General features: G+C 38.1%; 2 protein-coding genes across 2 annotated transcripts; both read right to left on the reverse strand.

The window, feature by feature from the left end:
* Positions 1 to 346: 346 nt before the first annotated feature.
* On the reverse strand, positions 347 to 13,429 carry LOC136175677 (olfactory receptor 8K3-like). Its single transcript, XM_065945926.1, has 3 exons — positions 13,385 to 13,429; positions 12,114 to 12,296; positions 347 to 1,309 (listed from the first exon to the last, which is right to left on the reverse strand). Exons 1-3 carry the CDS (start codon positions 13,427 to 13,429, stop codon positions 347 to 349), a joined length of 1,191 nt encoding a protein of 396 aa, XP_065801998.1.
* Positions 13,430 to 15,614: 2,185 nt separating this feature from the next.
* LOC136175030 (olfactory receptor 8J2-like) lies at positions 15,615 to 16,568 on the reverse strand. Its single transcript, XM_065945328.1, has one exon. The coding sequence runs from the start codon at positions 16,566 to 16,568 to the stop codon at positions 15,615 to 15,617; it is 954 nt and encodes a 317-aa protein (XP_065801400.1).
* Positions 16,569 to 25,544: the final 8,976 nt, after the last annotated feature.

Below are 25,544 nucleotides of genomic sequence, written 5' to 3' on the forward strand. Positions count from 1 at the left end.
ATACACACAAAAACATTTTATTAAAAGACACAAGAATGTCTTTAAAAAATATGTAACGATAGATATAGTTTAAAAAAAAAAAAAAAAGGCTTCCCTTCAATTGAAACATAAACACTTGGCAAAGTGAGAACAGTGATCTGGACTTGAGTGTCTTGCACTGAAATTTGAGGTTAAGCCAAAGTTGACACCATAAGAATGATCACAACTTGAACATCTACCGTTGACACAAGAAAAACCATTTTTAGTTTACATGCTTTTCATACATTACCACTTTTGAGTAATTTGTCACATAAAATAAACAGTTGCCTGTAATCTAATTTATTGTGCATGCCTTTTATATTTACTTTTATATGGGGATTTTGCAGAGATTTTTCCACACCCTACGCAGAGCACCTTTTACTTCCTTGTTCCTCAAGCTGTAGATCATAGGGTTCAGCATGGGTATGACCAAAGTGAAAAATACAGAGGCCATTTTGTCAGTATCAAAAGAGTGGCTGGCCTTGGGCTGCATGTACATAAAGGCTAGCGTGGCATATAATACAACTACCACTGCCAGGTGAGAGCCACAGGTGGAGAAAGCCTTCAGCCTGCCCTGTGCAGTGTTCATTTTTAGGATGGCCTTAAGGATCAGTATGTAAGACACAAGGACTATCAGGAGAGATGAAACCAAATTAAACACGGAACAGACCAGTATGAACAGCTCAATTTTCCATGTGCCTGAGCACAGCAAAGTTAGCAAGGGGAGACTGTCACAGTAGAAATGACTGATGATGTTATGGCCACAGAAGGATGAAAGAAATATCTTGATGGTAGTTATCAGAGAAACAGAGGCGCTGTAAACATAGGGGACGGCGACCAGCACCCAGCATACTCTCGGTGACATCACTACTGTGTAGAGCAGAGGGTTGCAGATGGCCACGTAACGGTCATAGGCCATTGCCGACAGGATGAAGAGTTCACTGATCATGAACAAGATGAAGAAAGTCAGCTGTGTAGCACACCAGTGGTAAGAGATTGTGTTTTGATCAGCTATGAAATTTACCAGCGCTTTGGGTCCCACAGATGTGGAATAGCCCAGATCGATGAAAGCCAGGTTTCTGAGAAAGAAGTACATGGGTGTCTGTAGCTTGGAGTCCACCTTGGTGAGAACGATCATGCCCAAGTTTCCCACCGCCGACACTACATAGATGGTGAGGAACAGCACAAAGAAGGGAGCCTGCAGCTCAGGCCAGTCTGTGATTCCCATGAGGATGAATTCAGCAGGCATCGTTTGATTTTGATTGTCTGTCCAGGCCATCAAGGAAAGTAACTGTGGGAAGAACCATAAGAATAGACAGTGGGGTTCAGAAGATACCACCTGATAAAAGTTTAGTATGCAAAACCATTATGTGTAAGACGAATCTAATTATTTTTGATGGAGTGATATAAAACAAGACTCAGTTCCATCACTGAACCTGGAACCAAATTTAGAAACCATCATAAGGTAAGATGGAGTTCCCTGGTGGCTCAGTGATACAGAATCTGCCTGCAATGCAGGAGAGGCGGTTTGGTCCTGGAAGATCCCCTGGAGAAGGAAATGGCAACCCACTCCACTCTCCTTGCCTGGGAAATCCCATGGACAGAGGAGCCTCGCAGACTACAGTCTATGTAGTTGCAAAGAGTCAGACACAGCTACACCACCAGCACCAGCATCATAACCTAAGATATATAGTAGTCATTTTATTTTTTGTCTCATGTACTGGTTCTCATTGCAAAATATACACAATTCCTTTATGGCTCTGTTAGCAAAATATCATTATAAACATTTGGGCCGAAAGGAAAACCTGATTTTTTTTTCAAAAATATTTTTCAGTTGAAATACATACAATTGTTAAAAATGTATCAAGTTTTAGAAAGAATTATAATACAAAGTAACAGTCCTTTCTTTCTTTCCTTTGGAACTTCAGTTCCAGTCTCTGAAGAAAACTATTAGTAACTTATTTGATAGACTTTGATTTACTTCTCTTCAGTGTAACCTTACATATTCAAACGTTATTTTCATTCCAATATCCATTTTGTAAGAAATTGTACTAAATTGATTATCTCCATAGAAAATGGTGAAATTGAATCTTTAGCTCATCCGTATAAAAATCAGTCACAGACTGGTCAAGAACTTTGTATTAAAAGAAAATTTTTAAACTCACAGTGCTGAAACTGAAGCTCCAATATTTTGGCCACCTGATGCAAAGAGCCGACTCATCAGGAAAGACCCTGATGCTGGGAAGGATTGAAGGCCAACGAGAAGGGGCAGCAACAGACAGGATGGAGAGACGGCAGCACCTACTCAGCGTAGCGGATCTGAGCAAACCGTGGGAGGCGGTGAAGGACAGAGCAGCCTGCTGCAGCCCTCGGGGTTGGGGAGAGCAGACGTGACTTAGGGGCTGAGCAACAGGAGTTAAACGCTAGAGCTTCCGGCTGTCACTAAGCAAAAGTAAATGTCAAGAAAACCAGACACAAATTTGCTTAACTTGGAAGATGAAATCTGCCTCATACAATTCATTCTTTCTAAAAATCTATTCACAATATTAACAAATTGCTTATAAAAAAGGTGAAAAGCAGACATTCATTAGCAACAACGAGACAAGAAAGAGGGGAGAATCTAGGGCTTTTAGCTACAGCAGTTTTACTCAAGGAAAATAATTTTTCCACAGAAGCTTGTGTATTGTGGCAAACCTTTTCATCCAAATTATGTTGTACTTTACAAATCCTTGGAATTCTGAAATTCAACTGAGTTGATTTGTTTTTTCATTTAAAAATTATCTTTATTAAAGCAGTTTGAGATAAAGTCCTATGGTATTGAAAACAAGACAAAATTTCAGTTCATGGGCATGTTTATGACTTGGAGGAGTTTGACTTCCTAACTATGAATTTGACACTCAATCTTATGTGTCTGGGTCTTCATGTGATGAATTAAAGAGCAGGATGGTTTATTTGTGTTTAGAGGCTCCTCAGGTATAATCAGAGGAATATTCACTTCTCTATGTAACAAGAAGCTCTCATCTTATTATTATCATTATATACTTTCATCTGATTCTCCCCACATCACCCCTACCCAAGAATCAAAGCACCAACTGGAAAAAGAAACAGGAAATTTGAGCAATAAGACTGACCTTTCTCTGATAGAAGCACAAACTTCAGAGTTTCACCAGGACTTGGGGAATGGATGGATGTAAAACCCATTAATTATTATCTTATGCAAACTCAAACACCCAGTCTTAGCTATGTATTCTAAAACTTTGCAAACAGTCTCAACTGAGATACATGGGTTAGTCAGATTGAGAATATTCTCTTTCAAAAGGCAGACAGAAAAAACTAAGGAGGATCAAAAAGAAGAATAATCTTGAATGAGTCTTAAAGTAGGTCAGGGTCAGCAGTCTTTAGGTGAGTTAACCTCGGCAGAAATATTTACACACATTATTTTAAAAGTATGAAAGGACAACAATACTTTCTCATTCAATACAGTTAATAAGGACAAAAGTCCATATCTTCCCTTTCCTTATTTTGTAAAATACACCATATTTTCTAAATCAGGGAGCACTAACAGCAATTATGGAGCACTAGTAAAGGTCATAAAATCAGTCTGAATGTTTTCCAATTACATCTTTGGAATTTGACAAATACTGCATGTGGCAAATCCTCCTTAGCAAACACCAAAATTTTATAACTTAAGATGTCCAGTATTATACTCAGCAAATGTGGAATTCAGTGTCAATTGCTAAACCACTATTATGTGGCTTTTTATAATCCATGAAGATTATTTAAAACTGTACTGCTTCATTATAATGCTATCACATGATGCTAGATTCTCAAGCACACAGAAATTCTATCGGCTGAGTAACACAGTTTGTGTTTTACTTGTGCTATGTATCTGGGAGCTGTGGAGAGATGTAGGGAGGTCTTATGCCCTCTTCTTCTCATCCTTCAAAAAATAATTCTTCCTATTCAATTCCGATGTGTGCAGTTTGCAACACAAAACACAAGAAATCAAGAAGAAAGCTTCTCTTAAGGCATTTAGATTAATGAGAGTGAAGAGGCAATACCCTAGGCTAGATTATGAAGTGTTTAAGCTGTGGCAAATTCACAAATACTAAAACTATAATGAATGCACTAGACTAAGAAATCTTCCAAGGATTGATATTTCTTGACTCTTATTGGTATTGATTTTAGACTCAGTTTTGCTCCACTATATATATAATGCTTCCAAGCCTTCAGCCTCATTACCCATATAAAATTAAATTTGATACAAAGGTGATAGGGTCAAAAACCTCCTATCTTGGTGGTGTGGAGGACATAGTACCCTAAGTAAAAAGTCTATTTTGGAAACCAGGGACAAGCAAAAGTCTCCTTCCTGTTGCATGGGTTTAAAAGGGCCAAGTCAGTGTAGCCCACACACTCCATGTTAGTAGAATTTTCTGACATCTGTGCAAGGAGAGAATACTTGCAAACAAGAAAGAATAAATTAACAGCTTCATCTCTGTATAAGAGCTGATTTTTCCTGAATGCCTCTTGAGACAAAGGGCAGAAGAGATTGACCTTTTCGGCATCCCAAGATCCTTCTGCCTGTGGGTGTGGTGGGAGCCGGTGAAGGAACCATGACTTTGAAGGCAAATTCTAAAGATGTCAATGTGATTCCTCAGCATAATATTGATGAAGAATGACCCAGAGAAGGAGTAAAAGAGGAACCAATGGCAGCTTCTCAGAAAATGTTTTTAAAAGTGTATTCTGTATTACTTTGCCTTTTCCATCGACTTAACTGCAAATATCACTGTAGCAGACACAGCTGTCTTCCATGCTGTGTTTGAGGTCACCTCTGAATTGACCTGGGCTTCTCTGGTGGCTCAGACCGTACAGAATCTGCCTGCAATGTGGGAGACCCTGGGTCGATCCCTGGATGGGGAGGTGCCCTGGGGAAGGGAATGGCTGTGCACTCCAGTATTCACACCTGGAGAATTCCATGGAGAGAGGAGCCTGGTGAGTTATAATCCATGGGGTTGCAAAGAGTCAGACGTGATCGCTTGACTGACACTGTCTTTTTCTTTCTGACTTGACCTACAGCCAAGATAGATTGTTTTCTGACATGCTGGTTGCTTCCCATCTCTAGTGTTTGACTTCATTTCCTGAGGGCAAAGGGATCTTGCTTGGACCCCACCACAGCAGTTTGTAAGGTCCTGAGATCTAATGTGTTAAGAGAAATATTAAACTAATAAGTGACAGGACTCAATGGATAAAAACTCAAACTTTTCTAGCCCTCTTTTATGCAGGAAGCTAAAATATCTTAAGTAATTGAAATTTAGTTGCGTGCAGCAGTAATTTTTCTTTATTGCATACTTTGTTAGCTTTCTCCCTAATCAGGGGAGCCTCTTGTTCCTTATCCCTCATTTTTGCTTCCTAAAATCCTCTACCTAATAAACATTAAAAGTCCAGCTCTTTGCCTCAGAGTCTTCTCTTGAACCTTACACTCTGACCATCACCGCCTCATATGATGTTAACAGAAAGAGGCAACAAATATATATATATATATATATATATATATATGGAACAAAAAGAACTTTGTGGAACCATAATAATAACAATAATATTGTCTTACTATATAACTGAAAGTTCTATCAGAAATTGTTACCATCTGAGGCATAGACGGTTCTTTAGTATCAGAAAGTTTGGCCTGCAGTCAGCGTCTTTACATAAACTGCATTTTAGGTGGAGCTTTCAAAAAATACCTACACCCCCTTCAGAATTTTTATGGTTTTAGAATCCCAGTATAGAGTTAATAACAAACAGAAAAAAGGATTGTTTACTATTTCCAAAGAATATAAAAATGGAGTAGTAAAATATATCACTTCTCCATAAATCAGTTATGATGAGACTATTATTCATGGACTAATGTATTGGGTCTGGCATCAGTGACTAAATTCATCTATAATTTTAAACTGAAGATAGAAATCAAGAATTGTCACTGGAGCTAACCTAGTAGTCAGCCATCCACTTACCTAAAACAAGGAATGCCTTCTTGTTCCGCTATACGGTTAGTAGTCTGACTGCAGTCAGAACAATTTATGAATGTTCCTCCCCTTTGAGACAGTCCCCCAGGAACTTGAATGCAATTTCTTGATTATTCCCAAAGCATCTAAGAACGTGAAATGAAGCCAGTAGTCTTCGTTAATTATTTTTGATTTCCCTATTGAGGAAACACTCTTTTAAATGCAATTCACATGCTTTTCTATTCTTAATTATTGCACACTCAAATATCTAGATTTCAGTTTATCATTCATTGGGTAAAACCTTTAATCATCCATAAATTACTTCAACAGTCACTATTTTCCACCATGACTTCTGCCCAAGTTTATGACTGAGGATAAAGACAAAACTCTTTAAACATGTCCTAGAGTGGTTCTAAAGACTCAGAAGGAATACAAATTATGAACATGCATGTAACCCATTTTTCATTTTTAAGGGACTAAATTGAGTTAATCATACCCCAATTCTGTATCCTATAATCGTCTTCAATCCTCATTTGCCATCCCCACCCAGTTTTCCTTCCTCATATAGGCATCTTCTCAATGAGAGCTGATATACACTCATAAAAAGAAATGCAGTTGTATAATGTAAATATAGTATATGCTTTAGTACACTCATGTTGTCATTTAACTTGATTTGATGCTTAAAGAGTCTCATCCAACTCTACATTTTTGAAACACATTCATTCTACTGTGTGTGTGTGTGTGTGTGTCTGTGTGTTAGTTGCTCAGTTGTGTCCAACTCTTTGCAACTCCATAGACTATAGCCCACCAGGCTCCTCTGTCTGTAGAATTTTCTAGGTAAGATTACTAGAGTGGGTATCCATTCCCTTCTCCAGGGGATTTTCATAATGCAGGGTCTGAACCCGGGTCTCCTGCATTGCAGGCAGATTCTTTATCATCTGAGTCACCAAGGAAGCCCCATTTTAGTACAAACACACCATTATTTATCTCTATTCTGTTTTGTAAAATTACTATAATCTGGGTCTCCTTTAATTTAAAGTGTTTGCTTCCATAATAGTGGGATTCAGCTAGTTTCCAACTCTGGGATTTTATCTGTGTCACCACAGCTAATCACTTTCTGTGTGGTCCCCACAGATCCATGAATGAACTTTTCTGTGATATATTGGGTTAGTCAAAAAGTTTGTTTTTTCCCATAAGATGATGCTAATACCACCTATTTAACGTTAATTTCATTTGAAAAAATTTGGTTAGATTGTATCCTCAGTTCAATTCAGTCGCTCAGTCCTGCCCTTGTGACCCCGTGGACTGCAGCACGCCAGGCCTCCCTGTCCATCACCAACACTCAGGGTTTATTCAAACTCATGCCCATTGAGTCAGATATGACATCCAACCATCAGGTCCTCTGTCATGCCCTTCTCCTCCTGCCTTCAGACTTTCCCAGCATAAGGGTCTTTTCAAATGAGTCAGTTCTTCACATCAGGTGGCCACAAGTATTGGAGTTTCAGCTTTAGCATCAGTCCTTCCAATGAATATTCAGGACTGATTTCCTTTAGGATGGACTGGTTGGATCTCCTTGCAGTCCAAGGGACTCTCAAGGGTCTTCTCCAACACCACAGTTCAAAAGCATCAATTCTTCAGTGCTCAGCTTTCTTTGTAGTCCAACTCTCACATCCATATATGACTACTGGAAAAACCATAGCCTTAACTAGATGGACCTTGGTTGACAAAGTAATGTCTCTGTTTTTTAACATGCTGTCTAGGTTGGTTATAACTTTTCTTCCAAGGAGTAAGCATCTTTTTATTTCATGATTGCAGTCAGCATCTACAGTGATTTTGGAGCCCAGGAAATAAAGTATGCCACTGTTTCCACTGTTTCTCCATCTATTTGCCAGGAATGTTGAGCTTTAAAGCAGCTTTTACACTCTCCTCTTTCACTTTCATCAAGAGGTTCTTTAGTTCTTCTTCACTCTCTGCCATAAGGGTGGTGTCATCTGCATATCTGAGATTATTGATATTTCTCTTGGCAATCTTGATACCAGCTTGTGCTTCTTACAGCCCAGCGTTTCTCATGATGTACTCTGCATATAAGTTAAATAACCATGGTGACAATATACAACCTTGATGTACTCCTTTTCCTATTCAGAACTGGTCTGTTGTTCCATGTCCAGTTATAACTGTTGCTTCCTCACCTGCATGCAGATTTCACAAGAAACAGATCAGGTGGTCTGGTATTCTCCTCTCTTTCAGAATTTTCCATAGTTTATTGTGATCCACACAGTCAAAGGCTTTGGCATAGTCAATAAAGCAGAAATAGATGTGTTTCTGGAACTTTCTGGCTTTTTCAATGATCCAGTTATGTTGACCATTGGATCTCTGGTTCCTCTGCCTTTTCTAAAACCAGTTTGAACATCTGGAAGTTCACGGTTCATGTACTGCTGTAGCCTGGCTTGGAGAATTTTGAGCATTTCTTCACTAGCGTGTGAGATGAGTGTAATTGTGTGGTATTTTGAGCATTCTTTGTCATTACCTTTCTTAGGGATTGGAATGAAAACTGACCTTTTCCAGTCCTGTGGCCACTGCTGAGTTTTCCAAATTTGCTGGCATATTGAGTGCAGCACTTTCACAGCATCATCTTTCAGGATTTGAAATAGCTCAGCTGGAATTCCATCACCTCCACTAGCTTTGTTTGTAGTGCTGCTTCCTAAGACCCACTTGACTTCACATTCTAGGATGTCTGGCTCTAGGTGAGTGATCACACCATCATGATTATCTGGGTCATGAAGATCTTTTTTGTACAGTTCTTCTATGTATTCTTGCTGCTTCTTCTTAATATCTTCTGCTTTTATTAGGTCCATACCATTTCTGTCCTTTATCGAGCCCATCTTTGCATGAAATGTTACCTTGGTATTTCTAATCTTCCTGAAAAAAAAAAAGATTGACAAGATGTGGTCCACTGGAGAAGGGAATGGCAAACCACACAGTATTCTTGCCTTGAAAACCCCATGAACAGGATGAAAAGGCAAGAAGATAGGACACTGAAAGATGAATCCCCCAGGTTGGTAGGTGCCCAATATGCTACTGGAGATCAGTGGGGAAATAACTCCAGAAAGAATGAAGAGATGGATCCAAAGAAAAAAGTAAACCCAGTTGTGGATGTGATTGGTGATGGAAGCAAGGTCTGATGATGTAAGAACAATATCTCATAAGAACCTGGAATGTTAGGTCCATGAATCCAGGCAAATTGGAAGTGATCATATAGGAGATTGCAAGAATGAACGTCGACATTTTAGGAATCAGTGAACTAAAATGTGCTAGAATGGGTAAATTTAACTCAGGTGACCATTATATCTACTACTGTGGGCAAGAATCCCTGAGAAGAAATGGAGTAGCCATCATGGTCAACAAAAGAATTCAAAATGAAGTACTTGAATGCAGCCTCAAAAACGACAAAACTGATCTCAGTTTGTTTCCAAGGCAAACCATTCAATATCATGGTAATCCAAGTCTATGCCCCGACCAGTAATGCTGAAGAAACTGAGGTTGAATGGGTCTATGAAGATCTATAAGACCTTCTAGAACTAACACCCAAAAAAGTTGTCCTTTTCATTATAGGGGTCTGGAATGCAAAAGTAGGAAGTAAAGAAACACCTGGAGTAACAGGCAAATTTGGCCTTGGAGTAGAGAATGAAGCAGGGCAAAGGCTAACAGAGCTCTGCCAAGAGAACACACTGGTCATAGCAAACACCCTCTTCCAACAACACAAGAGAAGACTCTATACATGGCCATCACCAGATAGTCTATACTGAAATCAGATTGATTATACTCTTTGCAGCCAAAGATGGAAAAGCTCTATACAGTCGGCACAAACAAGACCAGGAGCAGATTATGGCTCAGGTCATGGCTCAGATCATTATTGAGGAAAGTGGGGAAAATCACTAGACCATTCAGGTATAACCTAAATCAAATTCCTAACAATTATACAGTGGAAGTGAGAAATAGATTTAAGGGGCTAGATCTGATAGGCAGAGTGCCAGATGAACTAAGGATGTGAATTCATGACATTGTACAGGAGACAGGGATTAAGACCATCCCCAAGAAAAAGAAATGCAAAAAAGCAAAGTGGCTGTCTGAGGAGGCCTTACAAATAGCTGACAAAAGAAGATATGCCAAAAGCAAAGGAGAAAAAGAAAGGTATATCCATTGGAATGCAGTGTTTCAAAGAATAGCAAGGAGAGGTAAGAAAGCCTATCTCAGTGATCAGCACAAAGAAACAGAGGAAAACAATAGAGTGGAAAAGACTAGAGATCTCTTCAAGAAAATTAGAGATACCAAGGGAACATTTCATGCAAAGATGGGCTCGATAAAGGATTGTATCCTAACAGCTGTCATATCAACATGCACTTAAAAATTATCAAAATTGGTGAATTTTTTATAGTCATTTTAATATTGAAGATGGAAGCAAAAAGCACCATTTTGGCATATTACACTCTACTACTTCAAGAAAAATAAAAACACAACTGAAACCCCAAAAAGCATTTTTACAGTGTATGGAGAAGGTGCTGTGACTGATCCAATGTTTCAAAAATGATTTGCTATGTTTTGTGCTGGAGTTTTCTTGTGGACAATGCTCAACAGTCAGGTAGATAAGTTGAAGTTGATAGAAATCAAATAGAGACATTGAGAATAATCAAAGTTATACTCTGTGGGAGATAGCTGACATACTGAAATATCCAAATCACGCACTGAACATCTTTTGCACCAGCCTGGTTATATTAATCATTTAATGTCTGGGTTCCACATAATTTAAGTGAAAAAAACCTTCATAATCATATTTTTGCAAGCTATTCCCTACTTAAACATAATAAAAACGTTCTTTTTAAAAACAATTTGTGGTGGGTGATGAAAAATGGATACTGTACACTAATGAGGAATGGAAGAAATCACAGTGCAAGTGAAAATAGCCACCATCAACCACACCAAAGGCAACTCTTCATTCAAAGATGATGTCGTTTGTATGCTGGGATTAGAAGGGAGTCCTCGGTTATGAGTTTCTCCTGAAAAACCAAATGATTAATTCTACTCTCTCAATTAGATCAGCTAACAGCAACACTCAATGAGAAACATCCAGAATTAATTAATGGAAAATATTTAATCTTCCATCAGGAAAACATAAGGCCACATGTTTCTTTGATGATCAGCCAAAAACCATTACAACTTGGCTGAGAAATTCTGATTTATCTACTGTATTCACCAGATATTGTACCTTCAGATTTCCATTTATTCTGCTCTTTATAAAATTCTTTTAATGGAAAAAATCTCAATTCTCTGGAAGACTATAAAAGGCACCTGGAATCATTCTTTCTCAAAAAAGACAAAAACTTTTGCGAAGATGGAAATGTGAAGTTACCTAAGACGTGGTAGAAGGTAATGAAATGAAATGGTGAATATATTGTTCAATAATGTTATTGGACAAAATTAAAAATATATCTTGTATTCTCACTTAAAAACTGAGGAAAGTTTTGACCAACTCAATACCTCCTGGAGTGGATCCCTGATAAGAGAAATATAAGCAAAATTAGATTACTTAAATTAATATGAATTGATGTCAAGATTTATCAATATACATTCTATCATCACTACATAAGATTTTATATTTTGGACATCCAACTTATGAATATGTATAATTTGTTCATATGGTAAGGGACTGTAAAAAATAAGCCAGATTCAAATTTTTAGAGCTAAAATTGTTTTCTTATCTTAATATATTATTTTTTTTAAATAATCATCCAAATTAGCTCTGAATTTAGAATAGAATGATATCTATCCAGAGTAGTATCCAGGTCAACTGATAGAGATAACACATATTTTAAAATAGTTTTAATATTCAAATGTCTGTAATAGTGATAAGACTGAGAGTTTTGGATAATGCTGAGGAAACAGTCATTGAAGTGACACAAAATCTGCCACATAAATCCTGTAACAGAGACTGGCTGATCAACAAATCGTTTTTGTTTTCACTGTGACCGCTTCTACCTGTATATCCAATTTTCAGTTCGGCCTCCTTATCTTTTGAGTGATTGCTCTGAGTGGACTTACTATTTCGTTTCCATAGAAGTGGCTGTGGAGACAGCCCCTTGCACAGTAGAGATGCAGGTGCGACAGCGCAGACAATGGACTCAATGCTCGTGGACCTCCAGGGCGGGAGGAGCAGCCGCCCACACTAAACCTGTCCACGAACAGCTCACAGAGCCTTCTGTCTTCAGTCATTAGCAGCCTCTTCTGACCGAGAGACAAGAAAGTCTTCACTGAAAACCGTAAAACTCAAGTTTGCTTTTAAATGAGAAAAAAAAAAAAAAAAAAACCTAAATGGGACCAGTTTCTATTATCTTTTTAGTTATTGAACTAGAAGCATCTCTTAAACCTGAACGTTTTGAGACATAGGTAAAATAATGAAGATACATGATCACAGTCCTTCAAAACAAAAGGGATTACTGAGAAAATGTCTGGGCCTTTTAGTAGGTTTTGTATTTAAATTTGTAAAATGGCATTTGCTCTTCTGATTTTGGGAAATTTGAATGGCTTTTCTTATTTTCATGATCTTGAAAGGGTTTATTTAAGAACTCCACCTCCAAGATTAGCACACTTGCTGTGCTTTCTGCCTAGGGTATCCTTATGTTACAGAGCTGGGCTCAAGTTATTATACTTACTGTCCCTGTTGCAGCTACAGAATGAGAAGTCCTTCTGGTTGCTGTTTCAAGTCTTTCCTAACTTCCAACAGTATTCCCAAACCTTGCTTCATGACTGTGCCCTGAGTTTCCTGTCTTCCCCTAACGACTAGAAAGATTTTGTTGTCACTGTTTAGACACAAAGACCATGGGGCCTCGTGAGCACTAAGGTAGGCATAAGATGGAAGTACGGGTGACTTAATGTCCAGAGGGTAAACTTTGAACAATCAGAGACGAGAGCTGGCAGATTTTTTTTTTTTCTTCTATCTGACTTCATTGAAAACCAGTGCTTGGCTGATGTACCTGTATGGTTAATTGATTGAGTTGATTCATCAGTTTTGATAATTGGGAAATAAGTGGCATGTGAGTACATGTGTATCTGTGTAGCACATTTGGAAATTGAACAAAATACCTTTGTTTATCTTTCATTCAAAGAAGGCATTATGTGCAGTTTGGAACAGATTTTGGAGCTAAGTAACATAGAAAGAGTGCATAGTGTAAGCTTTCATGAGACTATCTTATTGAACACTACTGAATAAGAGGCGAAAAGTTTTAGATTGTGCTGTTTCACAAACTATGTCAATATAGCTACAGATGTTTTGACAGCTATGTCAATAAACGCTGATGCAGCCCTCCCTTCACCCTGACAAAGATGCCTGTGTTTGAATCCTCAAAACCTGTGACCATGTTGCCATGGTACATGCAATAAAGAGATTTGTCCCAAGTCTGTTTTCGATGTCTGCATCTTCATTGGCTGAAGCAGAGGATGGGATGAATTGAGAGAGCAGCATGGGAACATAAACATTACCATGTGTAAAATAGACAGCCAGTTAGGAGTTCACTGATTAATGATGCAAGGAGATCAATCCAGTGCTCTGCAACAACCTAGAGGGGTGGGACGGGGTGGGGGCAGTAGGGAGGCCCAGGAGGGAGGGGCCATACGTATACCTGTGGCTGATTCATGTGACACATGGCAGGAAACAACACAACAGTGTAAAGCAATTATCCTCCAGTGGAAATGGTAACGCAAAAAAAAGATTTGCCAATGTTATTAAGTAGAGGGCCTTATGTGAGTGCGTCCAAAGTAGTCACAGGGAGAGAAAGATGCAAAAGTAGGAATCAGAGGAGAAGTGTCAGTGAAAGCAGCAGTTAGAATGATGGCTTTGTTGGGTGGAAGGCAAACGCCAGGCAAGGTATATGGTACCTGCAGGAGCTGGGAGAAGCAAGGAGACAGACTGAACCCTATGTGGGTCATGAAAGGAATACAATCTTCTGATACCTTGATTTTAGGTCTGGATGACTCATTGTGAACTTCTGACCTCCAAAACTGTGGGACAAGAAGTTCACATTGCTTCAGGTGATCAAATTGGTGATGATTTGTTATAGCAGCATTAGGAAGCTAATACAAGTGACAACATAATTATTTTAGAAAATACATATATGTCAACCAAATTAAGAAGTAGGAAACACTAGAGTTTTCATTCTTCACTTCAGTTCAGTTCAGCTGCTCAGTCATGTCCAACAGTCTGTGGCCTCATGCACCGTAGCACTCCAGCCATCTCTGTCTGTCACCAGCTCCTGGGCCTTGTTCAAACTCATGCCCATCGAGTTGGTGATGCCATCCAACCCTCTCATCCTCTGCCATCCCCTTCTCCTCCCGCCTTCAATCTTTCCCAACATCCCTTTCCCGTGAGTCAGCTCTGCATCAGGTGGCCAAAGTATGGGAGTTTCAGCTTCAACATCAGTTCTTCCAACGAATATTTAGGACTGATTCCCTTAACTTAAATTCCTAACTTAAATTAACTGAATAGATTGCAGACAACTGGTAGAAACACAAGTGTGAGTTTAATCCTGTTACTCTATTTCTGTTGACCTAACCAGTCTCAAAGACGATTGTTTTCTGCGAGAAAGTAAACTTCTCTGATTGCAAGTACCTAGGTTGATGAAGCTAAATAAAACTGTAATAAAAGAAAACAAACATTCCCTGTGGACTTTTATATATCTATAAATAATAAAATATAAAATTCTAAAGGCTAATGGTACCAAATTATTACTGGCTTTGTCCCTGAAGACCAGAAACTTACATTATATACTAAAATTTTTCTGTTTTCAAATAAGCTACTTATTTGTGAGTAAATTTGAAAATTAATTCATGAACTTGACTCTCACTAAAAGAAGTGTTTGCTGTTATGATTTTATAACAAAAACTTTTTAATATGAGGCTATGTTAGGAAAAACAACTATATACTTTACATTTGATTGAACATTGGTATTTTGCTTTATGTATATGTACAAAACATAAAGGATGAAAAAATAGAATAAATTTTCACATGTATTTTTAGTCAGTTTTGCCAAAAGTCCTATTTTCATCTATATTTAAGCATCCTGTATTCAACATTTATTTTCCTGTACAAGATTATTTTTTTTCTGTGACACAAGTTTATTTTAAATGCAAAATAACAATTGGTTGAAAAGCTCGATAAAATGATGGGCAAACACCACAAAAATTATGAAACTTTTAGTAGTTGAGGAAAAGATATTTTTGACAAGGAAGATAATCTAACTCACAGCAAACATCCAAAAAAAATTTCCTACAGGCATTCATTTTTATCTTCCATATTTAGAAATTCTGAAAGTCTTTTATTTACTTATATTTTATTTTTTAAAGTACTTATTTTCAAATTATTTTATATTATTTATATTAGTATATTTTTTAGTCATAATGCATTTTGTATGGAAAATTTAGTATTTAATGATAAGATTAAAAGGATTAAGACTTTTCCTTAAAATTAGCAGGATTTTATTTATTGCTTCATCATTTAGCAAAATTTTCAGGAACAAATAAAACCTTTAACTGGAGGTAGTTGCAGCTTTAAATTTGCATTAATCTGAATGACTGACATGGGTTATCCAGGAATCTCTTCAACACATCCTTCACATCCTTGTTCCTTAGGCTGTAAATGAGGGGGTTCAGCATTGGAATCACCAGGGTGTAGAAGACCGAGGCCATCTTATCAGTATCTAATGAGTGGTTGGTCCTTGGTTGCAAATACATGAAGAGAAGAGTCCCGTAGAACACGGTGACAGCCAGCATGTGAGAAGCACAGGTGGAAAAGGCTTTTTGTCGCCCTTCTGAAGAGCGTATCCTCAAAATGGCAAGGATGATGTTGAAGTAGGATGTCAGAACAATAATCATAGAGAAAAACAAATTGGTCCCCGAAAAGGTAAAGACTGCTATTTCTGGAATGTAGGTATCAGAACAGGACAATGCTAACAAAGGGACATTGTCACAGTAAAAGTGGTCGATCACATTGGATGAACAGAATGACACAGAAAACACACAGGAGGAGACCGTCAGTGCCGTGGTCAGACTGTAGACGTAAATAAGGGCCACCAGGAGGAGGCAGATCCGTGGACAAACCACCACCAGATAGAGCAGGGGGCTGCAAACAGCCACATAGCGGTCATAGGCCATGGCAGCCAGCAGGAAAATCTCAGCCACAATAAAAACTAGGAATCCACCTAGCTGGGCTGCACATGCATAGTAAGATATGGTTTTCTTCGTAACCAAGAAGTTAACCAACATTTTGGGGGCAATGACAGAAGAATTGCCCAAATTGATGATAGCCAAGTGCTTGAGGAAAAAGTACATGGGGGTTTGAAGCTGAGAGTCCACGCTGGTGAGGATGACGATTCCCAGGTTCCCTGCCAGGGTCAGTCCATAGATGACCAGGAACACACAGAAAAGAGGAATCTGGAGTTCTGCAAGATCTGAGATTCCCATTAGAATGAATTCAGTCACTTGAGTGCGATTCCCTGGAGCCATGTATTTTGCTGATTTCTGCTTAGTGGGGAAAATGGAAAGAGATTAACAGAGGATAAAATCATTTTTTTTCTGTTAGATGTCAGATTGTTAAATGTTTCATTTAAAATCAATTTATTTCTTTCAAAAATACTTAAAAGTCTCAGATCTTCCTTGTTTTCTTCTCTATCTTTTCACAAAATTCACATATACTAACTCTGCAGAGACCTGTTTTAGGATCTTATAACTATTTGACCAAAATATTAATGTATTATTCACTGCAGGATATGGTTTATATTGAATAAATGCACATTATTTTATTATCCTATTCCATGCATTAATATTAATGTGAATATATTAATTATATTAGCACATATTTAATTAATACATACTTAAAACACATACATTTGCCTCTGTGTAGGTATTTCCAGTGATTAACGAAAGGTACCTATAAGATGTTGATGAACTAGGAAAATAACCAGTTATTTTTCCTTAGCTCCTACAGGTCATCACGTCAGACCAGCCCTTGCCATCATTTCTAGGAATTTCCATTTTTCTATGGGAACACTTTCAGTAACGCAGTTTTATCTTTAATAATCATTACCCCTTCTGCTTAAGCTGTACTCAGGCAGTCTTATATTTCAATATTGTTCCTTAGCATCAGGGAGAAATTCCTCTGAATCTTCTTTCCTTTATCTCATTTCCTTTTCTTCTGCCAAATAAAACAAACTAGTCCTGTCTTATCATTCTGACTTCTAATTTCTCACTCTTCCCTAATGTTTAATTGTGACAGCTCTTTTCTTTTTTCCTTTCCAATATATACCCCTTTTCCTTAAATGGTTTAAAGTCCATTTTGATTTTTAAAAAGTGTACTGTGGGCAGTTCTGATTTTGTGAAAAGTTGATCCATTTGTTTATTTATATAGATAAATGAATAGAAAGCTTAACATTACTTAGTATGTGGTATACACTTCCCTGGTGTCTCAGATGGTAAAGAGTCTACCTGTTCTGCAGGAAACCCAGGTTCGATTCCCTCTGGAGAAGGAAATGGCAATCCACTCCAGTATCCTTGCCCGGAAAATCCCATGGATGGAGAAGACTGGCAGACTATAGTCCATGGGTTCGCAAACAGTTGGACATGACTGAGTGACTTCACTCTGTTTTCTTTCTTTCTATCTATACTCTGTGCCCAGAAGTATGTGAAGTATTTTGAAATAATCATTTCCTTATTTTGCAGAAGCATCCTGGAAGATGGGTATAATTTTTTTTTTTTTTTGGGTCTGATGAAACAATTTAAGTTCAGTGAAATTAAGTTACTCAGTGTCTGTATAGGATATCAGTTAATAACATGGTTTTATAGTTTTTTATGTATTTTTATTTGTTTGTTTGGTCTATTAGTCTTTTGGTTATCTGTTAGTCCACCAATTATTAGTTGTGTGATTTTTACCAGGTAATTGTGTCTTCATGCTTTATAAATTAGATGAGATATTGTATACGTAAACTTAGTTCTCACAAAGTGGAAATAATGAACGTAACTTAACTAGTCACGCGGCCTTCGGCACTTGCAGCATGCAGGCCCTAGAGCACAGGCTTAGTAGCTGTGGTTCACGGGCTTATTGCAGCACGGCATGTGGGATCTGCCCAGACCAGGAGTTGAACCCGTGTCCCCAGTGTTGACAAGCAGATTTTTAATCACTGAAACCACCAGGGAAGTCCCTTGAATAACTTTTTAAAATGTGGTTTCTTATTTCAGTCCCAGTAACTCATTTTCCCTTCCTGGAAATTTTATAGTTGAGGTGAAAATATTAAGTGAATTATAATTTTGCATATTCAAAACACAGGGGCAGATGGTATCTAGCTCTACAGTTAAACAAACCCAGATATGTTCTCCTACAACCTGACCTCTCTTACATCTGCCTTTTTTGTTTCTATTAAGCAAAGATACTCTGTTCCATACATCAAATATGTGTCTAATGAGTTGGTCTGATATTGTTGCACCACCTATGCCTTATTTCTTGCCTTCTACCCCTGCATTTAAAATAAATGCATAAGTAAGCTTTTGATGGGAAATGTAGGGGCAACACTCAAAGCAAAATATCCGTTTGCTATACATAAAGCAAGTCAATGCACGTTTCACGATGAGATAGTATATTCAATAAACTCACTCTTAATTTAACAGGAATAAAAAGAGTGTCAATAACAGAAAATACTGTGTATTCTCAGTTTGTGCAGTTAGCTTTTAAAAGGGAGACCATGATATGCATCACGGTCTATTATTGGTTATCACTTATCATAAAATATAAAGGATGCAAAGCTTTTTCATTAGGTAAGTACTTGTCACTGAAATAAAGTCTCTATAAAAGAGCCCCAGTTTTCACCTATGTATTTATAATCTTGTCTGACTTAGAACTTGCTACTGATGGTAGCTATTTTAATTTTTGAAAAATAGTTTTCTCAAATTTATTTTCAAAATGAATTTTGTAGATTTTCTAAAGTAACAGATTTTCAGTGAATAAAATTAAAAAAATACAAATGTTAAACATTTATCTCAAAATGTGAATGAAAAATAATATTGCAAGTTATTTTTTAAATAGATGCTGATGTGATTTCAAGAGTCTGCTCCATTGGTCTCTGACTAAGGAATTTATCCTAAACGGGTTGTGTTAGGTACAGACGCTGCATCTCAACGTGAGCTCTCAGTGTCCACCAGCAACAGAGAATGCCTGCTGACTCCAAAACTCTTTCCATCTGAAGGTTTATCACATCGGGCAACACAGAAAATAGGAAGGGAAGAAAAACTTGTTTTTATTGGCATTAGGTAGGAAAAAATCTTACTTGGAGACATAGAATCTTGTATAGACACAGAGTTTCCTATGTGGTGTAGTGTGCCTCTAAAACATCCATCAATTCTGCAGAAAACATTTCTTTATAGATTAAGGTAAAATATAATTCCTTACTCAGACTTAGTTATTCTGGGCAAAAGGTCAGTCTACAGGTGGAAATGCTAGAAAATACTGCTTACACTGTATCTCCAGCACTTCCACTCTGCAATCAATCAGCAGGTTGAGAAGGGAATGACTTGAAAAGAGAACAAAGTGGATATGAGTTCAATTCTGATTGCAGTTCACTACTTTTTGTCTTCTTTTTTTTTTCCCTTGGCCATGCTCTGAAGCATGCAGGATATTACCTCCCCAATCAGGAATTGAACTCATGCCTTCTGCACTGGAGTGTGAATCTTAACCACAGGACAAGCGCCAGTTTTGACTTGAATTGACTAAGTTTCCAATATCCCTGCTTGTCTCTTCCAGAATTTGCCATAAACTAGATTTCTAAACTGACCTACCTGAAAAGAGAGGTCTGCCGAGACCCCTCCTGCAGCCTGGTATGAAGCGCGCTAGCTGGCTTACGTGCTGTGCCCACTGGCTTCAGTCGTGTCTGCTCTTTGCGGCTCTTTGGAGACTGTAACCTGCCAGGCTGCTCTGTCTGTGCCATTCTCCAGGCAAGAAAAATGCCTTCCTCCGGGGGATCTTCCCAACCCAGGGCTAGAACCTGCATCTCCTGTGTCTCCTCCCTGTCAGGAGAATTCTTTACTGTTGAGCCACAGGTGACTGAATTATACAAGATTCTGAAGTCCCTGAAGACCTTCACAATGAAATGTCTGTTCAAGGCCCAGGTCCTCAACAGCAGAACCAGAATCCCCTGGCTCAGGTCAGATTCCCCAGGGAAAGAATGACAAATGAATATTCAATAGTCAAGTCTCTGTGCAAAACTGCCCCCAGAGTGAAAATGTGGAGACAGCTTGGGGGCTTGCTTGGATAATCACATTCAATAACTATTGCATACAGTGATTTCATCTTTTGAGTGGTTTGAAATGTACCTCTACATCTTCTGACATTTTCTGAGAGTGTTGTCTCTGGCCCTGGGATGGAGAAAATCCCAGTGGCTAGAAAGCACAGAATTTTGATCCCAATGTTCAACTTATGTGAATATTGGAAGTAGAACCAACTGCAAAGCCTCCATTTTTGTGTTAAGAATAAACCCTGCTGTAATTGCCGCATATTAAAAAAAATCAGATAATTTCAACATAAAGTCAAAGTGGGAATGGTTGTCAAGACAGTGAATATCAATTTTTTAATTGAAATTCTTAGTGTAGCTCTCATACATGTTATTGCTGTTGTTTAGTTAACTACTTCTTTTACAACGTTTCACTTTCATTGATGCCTTATTTGACAACATGATCTCTCATTTTAGCCTGCTATTTATTGTATAAGAGGTACTTTCTATCACAGAATCACAAAATTTCACTTTCAAACTATTTATAAGAAGCACACACATATAAATAAGCAGAAAAATGACATTATGGACACTATAATTTGATCACTTACATTAAACCATAGTTTTATCTTACCGGGTTCATTTTTTTAAAGTAACACATAATTACATGTAAGCCTAGTTTCCATCAGTCCAGCCTCTCTCAATCCCACTCCATCCACCTCACCTAGAGGAAATAACTACTGACTAATACAACATTTCTCTACTCTTCCAAATTTTTTAAGTTTTATTGGGGTAAGAACAATAAATATAAAATTTACCTTCTTAACAATTTTTTAAATATACAATATGCTAATGCTAATTATTGGCACAATGTTATAGAACAAATTTCTAGAATTACGTCACCTTTTACAGCTGAAACTTTATACTTATTGGGTAGCAATCCCATTTTCCCTGTCTCCCTGCCCCTGACAATCCAATTTCCACTCTCTGCTTCTATGTGTTGATTATTTTATATGGTTGATATAAATGATGTCACTCATACTTGTCCTTTCATGACCAGCTTATTTTACTTGGTATATATTGTCCTTGTGATTTACTCATATTCATTTTTTTAATCAAGTGCATTTAGCACTTTGCTCTTGAATATATAAATCATTTATACCTACATATGTTGCTGTTTTGTTTACTTTCTAAATCGTGTCTGACTTTTTTGAGACCCCATGGACTGTAGCCTACCAGGCTCCTCTGTCCATGGGATTTCCCAGTCAGTAATACTGGCATAGGTTGCCATTTCCATCTCCAGTGGGTCTTCCTAATCCAGGATCGAACCCATTGCATTGAAGAGGATTCTTTACCACTGAGCCACCAGAGAAGCACTATATACATACAAGAAAAGTGAAGTTCTCAGTCAGGTCTGACTCTTTGCAACTCCATGGACTGTAGCCTACCAGGCTCCTCCATCCATGGGATTTTCCAGGCAAGAGTACCGGAGTGGGCTACCATTTCCTTCTGCAGGGGATCTTTCTGAATCAGGATTCCAACCCAGGTCCCGCATTGCAGGTAGACGCTTTACCGTCTGAGCCAACAGGGAAGCCCCATATACATATTATATATGTACATATGTATAATTGTTAGTTACGTAGTTTTGAAATTGATATGAGTGAATTTAAGATATTTATATATTTTTGTGATTGGTTATATACATATGTATATGTATAACAATACAATAGAATACTCTACACATGGACATCACCAGATGGCCAACACCGAAATCAGATTGATTATAGTCTTTGCAGCCAAAGATGGAGAAGCTCTATACAGTCAGCAAAAACAAGACCAGGAGCCAACTGTGGCTCAGATCATGAACTCATTATTGCCAAATTCAGACTTAAACTGAAGAAAGCAGGGAAAACCACTAGAACATTCAGGCATGACCTAAATCAAATCCCTTATGACTATACAGTGGAAGTGAGAAATAGATTTAAGGGACTAGATCTGATAGACAGAGAGCCTGATGAACTATGGACAGAGATTTGTGACATTGTACAGGAGATAGGGATCAAGACCATCCCCATGGAAAAGAAATGCAAAAAGGCAAAATGGTTGTCTGAGGAGGCTTACAAATAGCTGTGAAAATAAGAGAAGCAAAAAGCAAAGGAGAAAAGGAAAGATATTCTGATTTGAATGCAGAGATCCAAAGAATAGCAAGGAGAGATAAGAAAGCCTTCCTCAGCAAACAATGCAAAGAAATAGAGGAAAACAACACAATGGGAAGACAAGAAAATTAGAGATACCAAGGGAATATTTCATGCAAAGATGGGATCAGTAAATGATAGAAACGGTATGGACCTAACTGAAACAGGAAGTATTAAGAAGAAGTGGCAATAATACACAGAAGAACTGTACAAAAAAAGATCTTTATGACCAAGATAACCACAATGGTGTAAACACTCACCTAAAGCCAGACATCCTGGAATGTGAAGTCAAGTGGGCCTTAGGAAGCATCACTACAAAGACAGTGGATGTGATGGAATGCTAGTTGAACTATTTCAAATCCTGAAAGATGATGCTGTGAAAGTGCTGCACTCAATATGCCAGCAAATTTGGAAAACTCAGCAGTGACCACAGGACTGGAAAAGGTCAGGTTTTCATTCCAATCCCTAAGAAAGGCAATGCCAAAGAATGCTCAAACTACCGCACAATTGCACTCATCTCACACGCTAGTAAAGTAATGCTCAAAATTCTCCAAGCCAGGCTTCAGCAATACATGAACTGTGAACTTCCAGATGTGCAAGCTTGTTTAGAGAAGGCAGAAGAACCAGAGATCAAATTGGCAACATCCACTAGATCATCAAAAAAGCCAGAGAGTTCCAGAAAAGCATCTATTTCTGCTTTATTGACTACGCCAAAGCCTTCGACTATGTGGACCACAATAAACTGTGGAAAATTCTGAAAGAGATGGGAATACCAGACCACCTGACCTGCCTCTTGAGAAACCTGTATGCAGGTCAGGAAGCAACAGTTAGAACTGGACATGAAACAATAGACTGGTTCCAAATAGGAAAAGGAGTACATCAAGGCTGTATATTGTCACCCTGCTTATTTAACTTATATGGGGAGTACATCATGAGAAACGCTGGGCTGGAAGAAGCACAAGCCGGAATCAAGATTGTAGGGAGAAATATCAATAACCTCAGATATGCAGATGACACCACCCTTATGGCAGAAAGTGAAGAGGAACTAAAAAGTCTCTTGATGAAAGTGAAAGAAGAGAGTGAAAAAGTTGGCTTAAAGTTTAACATTCAGAAAACTAAGATCATGGTATCTGGTCCCATCATTTCATGGGAAATAGATGGGGAAACAGTGGAAACAGTGACTCACTTTAATTTTTTGGACTCCAAAATCACTGCAGATGTTGACTGAAGCCATGAAATTAAAAGACGCTTACTCCTTGGAAGGAAAGTTATGACCAACCTAGATAGCATATTAAAAAGCAGAGACATTGCTTTGCCAACAAAGGTCCGTCTAGTCAAGGCTATAGTTTTTCCAGTGGTCATGTATGGATGTGAGAGTTGGACTGTGAAGAAAGCTAAGCGCCGAAGAATTGATTCTTTTGAACTGTAGTGTTGGAGAAGACTCTTGAGAGTCCCTTGAACTGCAAGGAGATCCAACCAGTCCATCCTGAAGGAGATCAGTCCTGGGTGTTCATTGGAAGGACTGATGCTGAAGCTGAAACTCCAATACTTTGGCCACCTTATGTGAAGAGTTGACTCGTTGGAAAAGACCCTGATGCTGGGAGAGATTGGGGGCAGGAGGAGAAGGGGACGACAGAGGATGAGATGGTTGGATGGCATCACTGACTCAATGGACATGGTTTTGAATAAACTCCGGGAGTTGGTGATGGACAGGGAGGCCTGGTGTGCTGCAGTCCATGGGGTCGTAAAGATTCGGACACGACTGAGTGACTGAACTGAACTGAACTGTAGCCCTGCTGGCTCAGTGGTAAGAATCCACCAGCCAATGCAGGATGCTTGGATTCAGTCCCTGAATTGGAAATATCCCCTGTAGAAAGAAAATGGCAGTGCACTCCAGTATTTTTGCCTGGAAAATCCCATGGGCAGAAGATACTGCGAGATTGCAGTCTATGGGATCACAATAGAGTCAAATATGACTTTGCTACTAAACAACAACAACAACAATACCTCAAACAGCTTTTCATAACGTCATGTAAGTTAAACTTTGGTAGCTGAAAGGAGGCAATGGTATATGATTATAGCTTTATTATGAACACTAAAAATGAATTAACAGTACCGAGATACTAGATTTGTGCACGCGTATTGATGCAGCTCTTAATAATTAGTTCTGCTGCAGCTACAGAATGAGAGACCCTGTAGTCGTTCTTTCCTCGCTCCTAACTTTCACAGGTATTCTCAGACCTTGCTTCATGACTGTGTCCTGTGTTTCCTGTCCTCCCTAACCACCAACAAGGTTTTGTTATAATGGTTTGGACGTGAATATTTTGGAACCACTTGAGCATTCAAGTAAGCATAACTTGGGATCACAGGTGATGATGTCCCACAGGGTAAGCTTTGACTAATAAAAATGAGAGCTGGCAGACAAATTCCTTTTTCTATCTTGGTTCCTTGAAAACTGGTGCTTGGTTGAAGTGCTTGCCTATTTGTTTCAACAAATTATTTTTTTTGAAAAAGTATATTTTTATTGTTTCTTTATGCCTGAAAGCTTTATTTTTTGTGATATATATTTGGTTAGATGCAAGATATCAATGAGTTCAAAAAGGTTGATAATTTAATAGGTAAAATGCTGCAAAAAATAATAAAACTTGTAGTAATCAAACAAAATGTCAACATATCTGTGGCAAAGAAGATGATCTGACTCTTAACAACCATCCAAAATTTGATTCCAACATAAATCCACCTTACTATCAGGATTATTCTTTCTTGTTCAAAAACTATAAAAATATTTTTCTAACATATATTTTATTCTAGATTGTATTTATTTTCTTTTTTTTCCATTTATTTTTATTAGTTGGAGACTAAATACTTTACAATATTGTAATGGTTTTTGCCACGCATTGACATGAATCAGCCATGGATTTACATGTGTTCCCCATCCTGATCCCCCCTCCTGCCTCCCTCCCCATTCCATCCCTGGGGGTCTTCCCATTGTGTATTACTTACATTAGTGTGTTTTCTTTGAATAATTAATG

This window comes from Muntiacus reevesi, chromosome 9, assembly GCF_963930625.1.
Source record: "Muntiacus reevesi chromosome 9, mMunRee1.1, whole genome shotgun sequence".
NCBI lineage: Eukaryota > Metazoa > Chordata > Mammalia > Artiodactyla > Cervidae > Muntiacus > Muntiacus reevesi.